The sequence below is a fragment of the Hemitrygon akajei genome, chromosome 1 (assembly GCF_048418815.1).
Source record: "Hemitrygon akajei chromosome 1, sHemAka1.3, whole genome shotgun sequence".
NCBI lineage: Eukaryota > Metazoa > Chordata > Chondrichthyes > Myliobatiformes > Dasyatidae > Hemitrygon > Hemitrygon akajei.
Genome location: NC_133124.1, coordinates 50,507,302 through 50,521,495, shown reverse-complemented (window position 1 = coordinate 50,521,495; position 14,194 = coordinate 50,507,302). Strand labels below are relative to the sequence as shown.

At 35.3% G+C, this 14,194-nt stretch overlaps 1 protein-coding gene across 4 annotated transcripts in view; it reads left to right on the top strand.

Moving 5' to 3' along the window:
• mapre2 (microtubule-associated protein, RP/EB family, member 2) overlaps positions 1-12,942 on the top strand; it is a 73,486-nt gene extending 60,544 nt beyond the window's left edge. For all 4 annotated transcript variants that reach the window (XM_073042830.1, XM_073042838.1, XM_073042849.1 and 1 more), the window contains exons 4-7: positions 1,294-1,501; positions 4,984-5,123; positions 7,435-7,587; positions 7,674-12,942. In XM_073042830.1, the coding sequence (XP_072898931.1) occupies positions 1,294-1,501; positions 4,984-5,123; positions 7,435-7,587; positions 7,674-7,745 (573 nt within the window). In that variant the 3' untranslated portion in view covers positions 7,746-12,942. The remainder of the gene's footprint in view (positions 1-1,293; positions 1,502-4,983; positions 5,124-7,434; positions 7,588-7,673) is intronic.
• Positions 12,943-14,194: the final 1,252 nt, after the last annotated feature.

The following is a 14,194-nucleotide window of genomic DNA, read 5'->3' as shown; positions in this document are numbered from 1 at the left end:
GTCTTGTTGCAGCTCTATGGAACTTGAAATATTGTGTTCAGTTCTGTTGGAGCAATGCAGAAGTTTTGGTGAGCATGCAGAGATTTACCAGGATGCTGCCTGAATTAGAGAGCAGGTCTTTTGAGGATAGGTTGAGTGAGCATATCTCTTCGGTGCAAAGGAGGGTGAGAGGTATCTTGATAGAGGTATACAAGAAGATAGAAGTCAAAATAGAGTGGACATCCAGAGACACTTTTTCCACAGGCAGAAATGAAAGGGACATACTTTTGAGGTGATTGGAGTAAAATATAGGGGAGATGTCAGAAGTAGATTTATTTTTTTTTTTTTACACGCAGAGTGGTAGGTGCATGAAACACACTGCCAGAAGCGATGGTTACGGCAGCTGTATTTAGGGACATTAAAGAGCATATAGGTGAAAGAAAAATAGAGGGATATGAAGAGTTAGATTGATATTGGACTAGGGTTAAATGATCAGCACAACATTGTGGAGTGAAGGGCCCTATGCACAAGGAACAATAAATTTATCAGGCTTGATAATCCCATTGTGTAAGAGTTCCATGTGGCATCTCCCTAGATGAATTGCTTCAATTTTTAAAGTAAACTAGTTAGGAGAAAAATTGCTTAATACAAGTTTATGTTCTATTGTTCCATTTATGAGGTGATGGTTGTTGTGATGGAAAATAACTGGTTCTTTGAGTCTCAACAGTAGAGGCCTGGACACAGTTTTAATAATAAGGAATTTATTTACAAGGGGAAGTCAGGTCAACACAAGCAACTACAATACACAGGAAGCGGTGTGGGGACAGGGTACGGTTACACAGACAAAGAACAAGGGAAAAGCACTACGACAGCTATCCCCCTTGATCTTGATTAGCTGCAGCTCTCTTACCAGGACAAATGATAGACCTTCCCAAACATAAATCAATGCACTTACCTTCAATGAGGTGGTCTGTAAGAGAGACCAAGCCAGGCACAAGTCTCAGCTTTTATAGCATGGGGCTGGGCAAGATAATCCAATTCAGGTGACCAATAATTTAGGTGTGCATTGATTAGTTGGGAGGGACCAAATGTTGATTGGCATGTGGTGTGTCCTCCGACCAGCCGGGTGGCAGTGCGTCTATCACGTGGCCGGTATCTCTGGATACAGTGGTGTTATCTTTATTGTACAATTACATTATTCTAATTTCAAATATCTTCTGGAGTTGTGTTGTCAGGAACTATGACTTCATCCGTTTCTGAATCAGTTCAGTTAGTTCTTGTGTCATTGAATAAAATTGTTCTTTTTTTTGTCAGGTTATTCCAGTAGAGCGATTGGTTAAAGGTCGCTTTCAGGACAACTTGGAATTCATCCAGTGGTTCAAGAAGTTCTTTGATGCAAACTATGATGGTAAAGAGTATGATCCAGTCCTTGCTCGACAAGGTCAAGATGCTATTCCTCCACCCAATCCTGGAGAACAAATTTTTAATTTGCCAAAGAAAGCAGCTAGTTCACCAAGTGCAGGTAATAGTATTATTTTGTTTGTGTTCTGTTTTTTCTAGACTTGTGGATATTCTGTCAACTCTGCATATTTTGTCATTCGGGCTGTTAATTTATCATTTAACTTTTCAGTGGTTTTTTTTATTTGGAACCTTTTTGTTTGCAATCCTATTTGTTTTTTTTGGTATGTCCCAAGTCTTCATAATTGGTACCTCCAGTTCATCAACCTTGTGATAACTCTATATCATCCTCAAACAACGAATCTATTTCCATGGATGTACTGGATGCAATCTCTGCCTGCTGTCACAAGCACATTCCTTTATTCTCCAGTTTCTTGATATCTGGATGAATCAAATTATGTAATTCAGTATTCTTAAAACTAATGTAACTTGTTTGATTTTTAGCAAAACTTAATAATACCACCATCACCATTCCATCAATTTTTTTGATATCCTCTTCATTGTGAGACAAGTAGCGTGTAAAATCTTTTTGATTGTGAGCTGCATTTCAAAGTTTCAGAAGAATTCAAGTTTCTGATATTCCGCTTTTGGCTTTTCTTGCTATTCAACATCAGACCTTATTGAAACAATCATCTGTGCATTAACCACCTAAGAGGTTGATTGTTTAGACCATAAGATATAGGAGGAGAATTATGTCATTTGCCATTATGCCAAGGATATAGATAGGTTAAGTGAATGGACCAAGGTCTGGTAGATGGAACACAATGCTGGTAAATGTGAGATCATCTGCTTTGGAAGGAATAATAGAAGAGCAGATTATTATTGAAATGGAGAAAGATTGCAGCATGCTGTTATGAAGAGGGACTTGGGAGTGCTTATTCATGAATCGCAAGAAGTTGGCTTGCAGGTACAACAGGATATTAAGAAGGTAAACAGAATGTTGGCCTTCATTGCTAGAGTGATTGAATTCAAGAGCAGGGAAGTCATGCTGCAACTATACAGGGTACTAGTGAGGCTGCACCTGGAGTACTGTGTGCAGTTCTGGTCTCCATACTTGAGGAAAGATATACTGGCTTTGGAGGCAGTGCAGAGGAAGTTCACCAGGTTGATTCCAGGGATGAAGGAGTTAACTTAGGAGAGATTGAGTCGCCTGGGACTATACTCTCTGGAATTCAGAAGAATGAGAGGGGATCTTATAAAAACATACAAAATTTTGAAAGGGATAGATAAGACAGAAGTAGGAAAGTTGTTTCCATTGGTAGGTGAGACTAGAACTAGGGGACATTGCCTCAAGATTCAGGGGAGAAGATTAAAGACGGAGATGAGGAGACACTGTTTTTCCCAGAGAGTGGTGAATCTGTGGAATTCTCTGCCTAGGGAAGCAGTTGAGGCTTCTTTACTAAATATATTTAAGATACAGTTAGGTAGGTTTTTACATAGTAAGGGAATTAAAGGTTATGGGGAAAAGGCAGGTAGATGGAGCTGAGTTTACGGACAGATCAGCTGTGATCTTACTGAATGGCAGGGCAGGCTCGATGGGCCGGATGGCCTACTCCTGTTCCTATTTCTTATGTTCTTGTGTTTATTATGTGCCTCCCAGTACCCCAAAGCCACATCCTTAACAATCGACTCCATCATCATCTCAACCAGTGAGGTCAGACTAAACAGTCTATGATTTCCTTTTTATTGCCTCTCTCCCTTCTTGAATAGTAGAGTGACTTTGCAATTTTCCAGTTCACCGGAACCATGCTGGAATCCATTGTTTTTTGAAAGATCATTAATATTGCCTGCACAGTCTCTTCAGCCACCTCATTCCAATACCTGGGGTATAGGCCATCTAGTCCAGGTGACCTGTCTAACTTCAGACTTTTCAGTTTCCCAAGCACCCTAATAATAGCAACTTTGCTCGCTTCTGCCCCCTAAGCTTGGATCTTCTGGCATGCTGCTTGTGTCTGTACAGTGAAGACTGATGTAGACTGTTTAATGCTCTTGTTTTTGTTTTCTTCTTTCTTTCCATTCCTTTTATCAGTTTAGAAGTACTTTGAATCTACTGACATTAGAATATTCATTCACTTGCCATTAATTAGCTTTACTGGTATGCTTGTTGGATTCTTAGTGGCATTGTATCAAGACTATAACAGTTTTTCAGTGTTGAAATTAGCTGTAGAATACCCCATACTGCAAGTATAGGAAGTTCTTCATCAATATTTGTTGTATGTTCATGTGAATAATTAGTGCATAACAAAATCTTTAAGTATTTCTTTAACTAGAATGGCAAGAAGCATGATCCTCAATTTGCTTAATCTTACAATTTTGACTGCAAATCTTGAGGTGTATTTCATGAGGGTTATGAGTTTTGAATGTAGAAAATTGGTAATTGAAATGGACTTTAAAAATGAGCAAGAGGAATATTGTGGCAAAAATTGTTTTCCATGCCCAAATCTGTCTTTAGTTCAGTTGTTAAGATGTGGATCAACGTTTATACTCCTAAAAAAAAAAATACAGTTTGATAGAATTGTACTAAATCTTGTTTTCTGAGAGTTACTTTTATGGATTTTATTGTAGAAGGGAATGATAAATTTCTAACTTTTTTTATGTGCCCTTAATTCAATTGAATGTTTGACTTCTTTATTGCATCTTCCTTTTATCTTTTAATCATTAGCCTCATTTTGCTTTCCCATAGTTTTTAACAATGACAATTTTACATGATTCTTTAAAAAAAACTGCCTAGATCTGTGATCTATGTCAGTATGGTTTGAATGAAAGGTTTTATAGTGTGGAAATATTTGAAAAGAATATGTAGCCTGAGAATTTACTGATCCCATATTGTCTATTAAAATATGACATCAAGCAAAGTGTATTTATTAAATTCTATTTACCATTAAATGTCATCTGCTCATATGAAATTAATACTTAAATACTGTGGGCAGGTCACGAAAATTACTTTTCCCCAAGCTTAGTCTTTGACAATTGAGAAAACTTGATTATTAATTTAGTTCTTGGACACAAAGAGTTGTGTGGGAATTTATCCCTGTCACCACCCCCTACCCACATTGACTACAAACATTTTAAATAGTACTTCATTTGAAGGCATAATGTTGATTCAAAAATATAATTTCTTGTATTTATTATTGTAGCTAAATTCTATTGAACATTTCCCACTAAATTCTATTAAATATTTTCCATTATTGTAACTGTAAACTTTGAATGCCTTCTCACGTGACTAGGTGGTATTGGAGCACCTTCCATGCAAGGTTTTAACTTTAAATTTGCTACCCAGGAGTAACGTGGGGATTGGAGAATGATCATCCATGGGATATTAAAATCTGCAAGAATTATCACAGATGATCTTGATTGTATAAATCCTAAAATTAAGGAACTCTACTCAAAAAGTTTTAGTTTACTGTCAAGTCAGTAAAGCACTGAAATATTTGTTTTGTAATGCAGATTTTATTGGTCATACAACCCTGCATGAAAGCGTGATATATATCAGAACTTACAGTAATTCAAGTTGTTCAGGTGGTTCAATTTCTGCCCTAATGATAGGTGCTGCTGCTCCAAAAAGCACTCCATCTCCTAAATCAGTGTCAACACCAACTAGGCCAACTTCAGCTCAAGCTAGAAAGGCACCAGGAACAAAAAGTGGTGGTGATGCAGAATCACATATTGCACAATTGAATGAGCAGGTACGTGGTAGTGAGTCTAAATTTTCCAGTAATTAAAATATATTCACAATTGATAAACATAATCAGAGGTGCAGTTGAAGTGAAATCCAGATGAACATATCACTAGGTATAATCATTGAATATATCTACTTTTACCCCTCTATCTCCTGGATTATTTTCAGGCAACCTTTTTATCACTGTGGACTTTGCCCCTGCTATTGATGGATCATTAAGTTTGTCACCATGTGAGCAAGGTTGGGATTGAACATCACTTTCATCATTTGCTGACACCCCAACAATATCCTTCTCTATTCAGAGGCAGAATTATTTTTATTGATAATAGAAATGATGTTATGGCACAATTCTTTGTGCACATACTATAGTTGATGCTTAAATTGGGACATTCAATACCATGTCACATTGATAAATGTACTAAAAATATAGATTGATATTTAAAATTATTCATTACTTATTTCTTTAAGTTATGTTTAACAGCATTAATTTTTATCACTAGATCCAATTTGGATCTTTGAAACTATTGTGTAATACCTGTAAAGAGGTAAGATAGACTAATGTATTGCTGTGTTTCCCATATTATTTATAATTAAAACAAAAGAGGTATTCTCTCACATGATGAAATCTTAAAATAAGCTATAAGCAAGTCAGTTATATATGACTCATTTGTATTTTGTTCCTTATTAGTATTAACATACGACTTTCAAACAACATATTTATCAACAAACTTGAATAAAAAGTTGAGAACATTCGCTAAACTCTTTGCCTTCAGAATTGGCTTTATTGATTTTTATTTGAAAAGGAAAGATCAGGATATAATTTAGATCAGTGGTTCCCAATCTCTGGTCCACGGACCCCTTGCTTAATGATATTGGTCCATGGCATAAAAAAGGTCGGGAACCTTTAATTTAGATATTATCCAAAAAAGAACAAGCCCACTGAACTGTTGTTTTGTGTTTAATAGTTGGAAGATATACCAGTGTCTGAATATTTTTTTTTACATTTTCTCATTCCAGACATTTATGGAGGAAAACCTTGGTATCTTAGATCATCTAATTACACTCAAATCCATGTTGAGATGGTCATAATAAACATTCAGTTGATCTGGACAGTTGTCAGGAGGTTGTTCCCTAACCTACAGTAGTTTAAGATGTCCAGTTACATTATTGTTATTCTTTAGCTCCCATTGGTGATGATCTAAATTTAGCTAAAGTAGAGTGTGATTGGGAATATCAGCGTGGCATCCATTCGAGGCCTGGCCTTAAACTCGGGTGCATATGCATGAAGTGTAGCATAATTAGCCAGACAGATGTCAGTCACACCTCTGTACTTGGTAATCTTCCAAAATTTGTGATCAATTTTTTTTTTTCATTTTCAATTCATAATCACAGTGACAGTGTAGAAGCATGACTGAAGATGATTTATATTGTGCAATTCTATGAGGTGATTCACAGTATTCAAAATACTGTTATGCAGAACACTTTCTCATTAAAAAATAAAATATGACAATTTCTTGTTGTGTACCATAATGTTAACTCTTTAATAAGGTTCTTCCCCAGTACTTTCATGGTACATTACCATAGCAGCTAGTTTAACGCTATTTCAGTGCCAGCTACTTGGGTTCAATTCCACTGCTGTCTGCAAGGAGTTTGTATGTTCCTCCTGTGAATGTGTGAGTTTCCTTTGGGTGCTCTTATTTTCCACCACATTCCAAAGGTGTATGGGTTAGAAGGTTAATTGGTCATATGGGTGTAATTCGGTGGCATGGGTTTGTTCATCCAGAAGGTCCTGTTGCCATGCTGTATCTCTAAATAAAAAATAATAATAATTTGGGTTAAATTGGAAGTATATTGAGCTTGGAGTGGATTGTGATGCACTACAATGTGTAACCAACTGATCCTGGTGTTTTCAAGCCCAATGTATACATTGTTGTACACATCAATTTGTGTGTTGCTTTTATATTTCAAATGTCTATGGAGAAAAATGCAGTGAAGTGAAACTAGTTAGATTGTTCTTAAACCAGATCCAATATGAACTTAATTGACTAGCTGCTGTGGTGAAACTTTTGTGATGTTGAGATGTTTCTCTTTTTTTAGTGTATTCTGTCAGTAACTTAACAGAAGGCAACTTCCTTTAACCAAATTATTAGAATGTATTCAGAGGAGAAAGGAAAATAATCTTTTTCTCTTCTGAATACTTTCTAGCACTGAAATTCTGAAATTTTGATCAAAATTTCTGCAAGTCGAAAAAAATTGTGCTTTTGTTTTTGTATAGATCAATGTTGCTTCAATTGATTTGTTTTTTCAACTGTAAACAGGTGAGTTCATTAAAACTCGCACTTGAAGGAGTTGAAAAGGAGAGGGACTTCTACTTTGGGAAACTGAGAGAAATTGAACTCATATGCCAAGAACATGGGCAGGAGAATATTGACCTTGTTCAGCAACTCATGGACGTCCTATATGCCACTGATGTATGTAGAATTTTACTACTTACTTGGGGGTAAAATATAAATACTGTATTCAGTGATACATATGTATATTTATTTTTAAACTGCAGGAGGGAATTGCAGGGCCAGACGACGGTCAGGTACAGGCTGAAGAACTGCCTCAGGAACCAGAAGAATACTGACACCGCAGGCATCTATTTGTGAATGAAGAGCACACTGAAGGCTTCATGAAAAGAATTGCTTCAGTTTGAACATTAGCGTTTTATCCTCCATTACTCTGCATCAGCAAAGTACTGTATTCTTTACCCATTATTTTACCATCATGCATTTGCAGCAACTATCTTTGTATAGGAAAATGTGGTAATTTGGGACTAAATTAACACTTTGCATTACGGCTATGTTTAGGCAGATATATGGTTTGACAACATAATTGATTTCAAAACTATAGTATCCACTGAAGTTTTACAAAGTAGTTTCAGTGATCAGAAATGCAGTATTACAAGTTCATATGCACCGTGTATAGTTTTGAAACCTACATCGAGAAACCCATCACACAGGCATTTCTACACAATATATAGGTAATATAAGCCTATTTATAAGGAAACGTCATTGAAGGAATGGGTTCTTAAATCTGTAAAAAAAAAAAAAAAAAGTCTTATTAAGCTGTATCTTGTTATGAAAATTATTCACAATTTGTCGCATGATAGAGTAGCTTTGTTTTCAGGACATACATTTCAGTTACTTTATCTTTCTAATTTAATAAATTAGAAGTCTGTTTATATTGTGGTCTGTGTATAAAAGTCTTCTTGAGAAACCTGTTAATGCAATGATGCATACAAAGCCACATTCACCAGAATCTCAGTTAAATATCATAATATTCTGATGGTCTTATGGTTGTCACAATTAAGCAGCAGAGGAAATGAGAACAATGGTAAGTGCATGTAGTTTAGATATGATTTGGTTGCTGATCAATGATAAAAAGACCTGAATTTGAACGAGTCTTGACTAGTAGTAACACATCAGCTTTCCTTTGAGACGAGATTCACTAGACTGGAGCTCATTATCTGTTGGACAGAATTTGTGAGGTGCGGTTCCTCCTTCACTCACAAATTTCATTTGTATTTCAGCCAAGGACTAATAATTCAAAAGTTCTGTGGTGATTTATGTGGAACTTATTGACTGAGGAGGAAGATGTGAAAGATCACTTTATAAAGCTTAGTGCCTGCAAATAGAAATATCAGATGGGTGTATTATTGCCATAGATTGAAAAATCAACTGATTTTAGTAAAACCTATATGTATGCATATTTTACTCCTGTTCTGTTGAAATTAATAATAGGTTATACATAACAATGCATGTTTCCATCACAGGTTTGCTAGTTTGTTTCATATTCATTTATCATTCTTGGCCACCAAAATTAAATTTTTAATGGGTTTGTAAACTGTAAGTATATTTTGTCACATTAAGCATACAGACAAGTAAATTATTCTGCATTTGGTTTACCTATTTCAGTTGCAGGTTTGGAGAGGAACATACAAATTGGGAGCTGGAATAGGCCATTGGCCCTTAAGGTTTTGCTATAATTTCATAAGATAATGGGTTACTAACTCCCACCTACCTAGCCCCCACTGTCACCTTTCTCTTTTTGCTTTTCAAGAACCTATCTACCTCTTTTAAAAATGCTCAAATATCTCTGTTTCTATTGCTTTTTGGGGAAAGAATTCCAAAACCTCAACCTTAGCGAAAAAAAATTGTTTTGTTTTAAATGGGAGACATCACCCCCCCCACCCGTGTTCTAGATTCTTCCATCAAGTTGCCTCTCATCCTTCTAAAGCAAGGTGGATAAAAGGCGTGTTTGTCCAGCTTTTCCTCATAATGCAACCCATCCCTTTCAGGTATGAGCCAGTTAAGTCTTTTCTGAACTGCTTCCACTGCATTGACTTGTTCACAACATGTTTACATTTTTGTTAGGAGATCAATACTGTACATTACTCTAGATTTGGTCCCACTAATGCCTATGTGAGTGAGGTGTACTCCTAGCAATAAATATTAGCTTTTGTTCTCATACTTACGTATCTTGCCTCTCAAATCTCCATTTAGATCATACATGTATTTTTTTTAAATGGTCAATTTCACATTTTCCTACAATATACTTCATTTGCTCTCCTAATAACCTATTTATATATCAGTTTCATGGTCTTCTGTTTTTTTTTTCCCATTTATGTCTTTGTGTCATTACATTTAGAAACTGTATCTGAAGTGTTCTCATCTAAAGTCAGTACTAAAGGTTGTATGTGTGTCCAGCTCTGAATCCTGTGTTACACCACTTATTGCATCTTGAAGCTATTATTTTGGTACTTTGAGAAAAAATAAATTTGGCCCATTCTTTTAATGCAGAAAACAAAACTAACCTTGATTATCTTACTGAAACCTCTGGCCACTCGTGGAAAAAGTTTCAGATTTCTAATTCCTTTTGTCTGAATAACGATGTGACAGGGCCTCTGGGATTATTTCTGATAAGCAGCTCTGTCCATCTGTTCAGGACATGCCCACTGCAGAATATGTTTCACTATACCCTAACCAGTTTTGTAAATTGTCTTAAATATCTCTATTAAATCACTTAACCTTCTATACTTAAAAGAATGGAAGCCTTTTATCCTTTGGGTAAAACTACCCAAGTTCTTTGCCCAGCACCAATATATCTGCAATAACCAGAAATGAATGTGATGCTGAACTTGTTCCACCTGGATCTTTCATGCCACTTGTATCTATTCCTTCTTGAAACTAAGTTGGTGTTCTGCTCGCCTTTTCCAATGATCTATTATGGATCGCCCTTATATTTTGGTGATTTCTGTATTTGAATCCCAAAAATCCACTGCTCCACAGCACTTAAGTTTTCTTTCAGTTTAAAAATAATTAAACTCATCATCTGCAAATCATAAAAATATTAACTAGTATTGTAGATTTTGCACTCTGTCTGTTAATGTTCCTTTACAATTTGTTTTTCTTTTATTGTTGTTCTATCTTGATTTCTATCATTAGCAAATGTAGACATGTTCCTCAGTTTTAGTTACATACTAATAACTGTAGATCCATTTACAGATTCCTGAAAGATACTGAAGTTCACTTCATAATTTAAGAATGTACACAGGCTTTTATTTCTAATTGACAAATCTCAACTGATGTTAGTAGGTTATTAGTCATTCATAATATTTTTATTATGTCAATTGTTTCCATTTTAGAATTCCATAAAAAGTTCAGACACTCGGCTTTTGGGTTAGTAATGTTCTCAAACAAAATTCACCTAGGTTTGTCAGGCAATGCTTATATTTTACAAATCCATACATTTTTAATGTCCTTAAAGAACTGTCCCTAGGTACATTTCCTAGCATCTGTTCCTGTTTAAAGTGTATGTTTTCTTCCAGTATCAAAAGAAATACTTTCTCTTTCAACATTGTTTTCTTAATCTCAATTGCTGCCCTACATCCATAAATGAAACTATTGCTGTGAACATAGTTAAATCGCCAGACTATTTTTACATATGAGAAAAAACTGATTCTTTGCAAAGTTGCACTTACTGTTTATTGGTTTAGTTATCAATGGAGGTGGGTAGGGGAGAAATGAATCAGTAGTAGTTCTATGGTCAACATGCTAAGCTGTAGCCAGGATTTGTTCAAAACTTTTCAAATCTTTATAGCTTTTAGGTACCCAAAGTTGTTGGTATCAAAATTTTATTGGTGTATATATGTTTATTCTGACATTACCTGGTTGGATATTGTAACTGTGGTTTGTGTAATACTTACGTAATAGAAGTATTGGTTAGAATACATTAGGTTGTGTTATTTTCATTAACTGGACTGGTCCCATCAATTTCCTAGCTTGCTCTTAAATTACATTTAAAGTTTCAGATTATTTTTTTAAATACTTCATTCATTTCCAAATTGATTTTTTTTTAAAAAAATTTCCCTCTAGTAAAACTCCTGGCAACAAGGTGGACTTCTTTAAAAATTGCCAAATTTGTATTCATGCATTCATACCTTAATTCATAATACAGGATCGTTTTAAAGTAGTTTGGGTCCATTTGTCTCTAAATGGCATGGAGATGTAGAGGTGTATATTTGCAAAAGAAGGACATATTTCAAAAATTTGTTTCAATGTGTGTGATGCTGTAATGCAACTTATTTAGATTTTAAATCCTTGGTTTCAATATAGAAGACACAGCAAATTCATGCACACGTGTTATTTAGCATAACTTATATTCACACTTTACTGCTATACCCAGTATTCCTGATCTACTGTGTTTTTTTTTACACAAAGTATCCCACCATTTCTTTTAAACCCGGAGAAAATATTGCCCAGGTTTCATTTTCAGCAGCTGGTTGAAGATTATGGACCTAAGCCATAAGTACATCAGAACCTTGTTCATTAGAAAGAGTTGAAAGCTGATTTGGATAGTTTTGAAGGGAACCCAATCTTAATTTGGTATCCTGAAATGGCTAATACAACTCTTTTGGAAAGAAATTATCTATTATTAGAATTAAGTCCAGCTACTCATTCATTATTTTACCATGCTGCTTAATCTTATTTAAATTCATAATCAATTTTGATTGTACATTTAAAGTTTTGGTTTCATAACAAAGATTAGCCTTTCAAAGGTTGTTCTTTGTATATATTGATGTATTCAAAAATTATCATAATGTAAATATTTTATCAGGTTCTTTAGGAGACATTGCAGCATTAAACTATATACTTATATCAGTACTCTTTAACATGTCTAAGATTTAGTTTTGATTGTACCATAGCAGTTTCTGCATTTGAATTTAATCAAAACTGGTGAATGTACCCATGGAAGAATCAAGAATCACAATTGGTCTTGTTTTTGGTTAGTGATGCAAAAAAAGTTTTAAAACATGTATTAACATTATCAGCAAAAAAAAACATTCTTGCCACTGCAGAGTCCAGTTCTTCTAGTTCACCATGCCAGTTAACCTCTTCCCTGCTTTCACCCTACTAATGAAGCTGCACTAATGAAGCTGACAGGCATTTTCTACCCTGCCACCAATCCCTTAGATTTGTGTAGCATGCCTAGTGCACAAGGCCTTCTCTGTTCAAACATTTTCCATTGTGCAACATTGTGTTCATTAAACAAAAGGTTTTTTCCCTCACTCTCAAAATAAAACTGATGTTATAAAAAGCTTGATTCAATTGCATTAATACTTTGCTTCAAAGCATTCCTTTAGTATTCCTTCAAATATGTTTTATAGTATAAACGTAAGCACTGTTTTGAAGGATGCACTGTATGGCATGTTATTCGTTCCCGGTCTGTCATCAGAAGTAAGCTTGCTTCTTGTTTTGTTAATAAACTATTAGTTTGCAAAATGGTGCTTCCACTTCTTCATCACACAATAGTATTTAGAGAAAGATGTGCTGAATGTGGGGGAAAATTAAAGCAAAATAAAACCATGTTGGAAATGTGAAATGAAACAAAATACTGGAGAATAGCTTATGCACTCACTGGAAAAAGAAATAGAGTTGAAGTTTTACTGTTTTTGACCTCAATAGATGAAGCTAAGTGCTAGATGAAACATTTATTCTTTCTTGTTCCGTAAAGATTTCCAAATGTCCAGCATTCGGTTATTTTTTTCAAAAAATAGTAAACGTTAAATGACAAAGTACCTTTTGTTTCTCCCCCAACGTCAGTGCCTGTGTATGAGGGCAGACTAGGTAATGACAAAGTGCCATCAATGAAACTATATTGGTTTTTTTTGTTAGCGGTGGAGGACACTGACAAATATATTGAGGTAGTTTTAGGGGATATGAAAAAGGATGTGATAGCCATTGAAGAATGTCATTGTGAGCCATGAGAAATGAACTTTGTGGAAAATTGGTAGCCATTGATGAAAATTATTATACATATCTTTACAGTTTAGGGCTTTAATTCATGGAAATGTATAGATTCTCCCCTCCCCCCACCCACCTTGAGTTCACCAATGTATTGGCATTGTTTTCCCAATCCAAGCTGCCTTTTCAGTGATATCACCCAACTAACCTTTCAGTAATTCACACAGATTCCTTCATGCCGTTTAGGCTTTGCATGTCTTTAATTCTTTGCTGACAGCTAAGAATAGAGATAAACTTATCTATGACAGAGCAGATCAATACTTGCTGGTAAGGACATTAAGAATTCCTCTCAACTTTGACATGAGTGTCTCAATTCCATTCCACAACAAACCTTATGCTATTTGCTGTCACCCTTGGCTGTTGAAAGGTCATAAAGGCTATATACCCACTATGAAACAAGGTCTGTTAAAACATTACCCTGTTGAAATTTAAATAATACTTAGCCGAGAGGCACCCAAATTCACCACTCTATCTTATGTTGTTGAGAAAAGGGGCACGCCAGAGAATCTCAGACCATCATGCTATTGCTAAGACTGGAGAGAAAGCTGACTGCGATCTTCTGAAGGAAATGTCATCACAATAGGCCCAAATCTAATGCAGACTGGTGTCATGCAACAAGTCAATACTCTTATTTGTTTTCTCAATTTTTTTAACACAAAGTTATACCACATCTTCAATTTTCCTTTGTGAGTGTAGCTAATATAAAGAACAAAATGAACGTGGTGCAGCC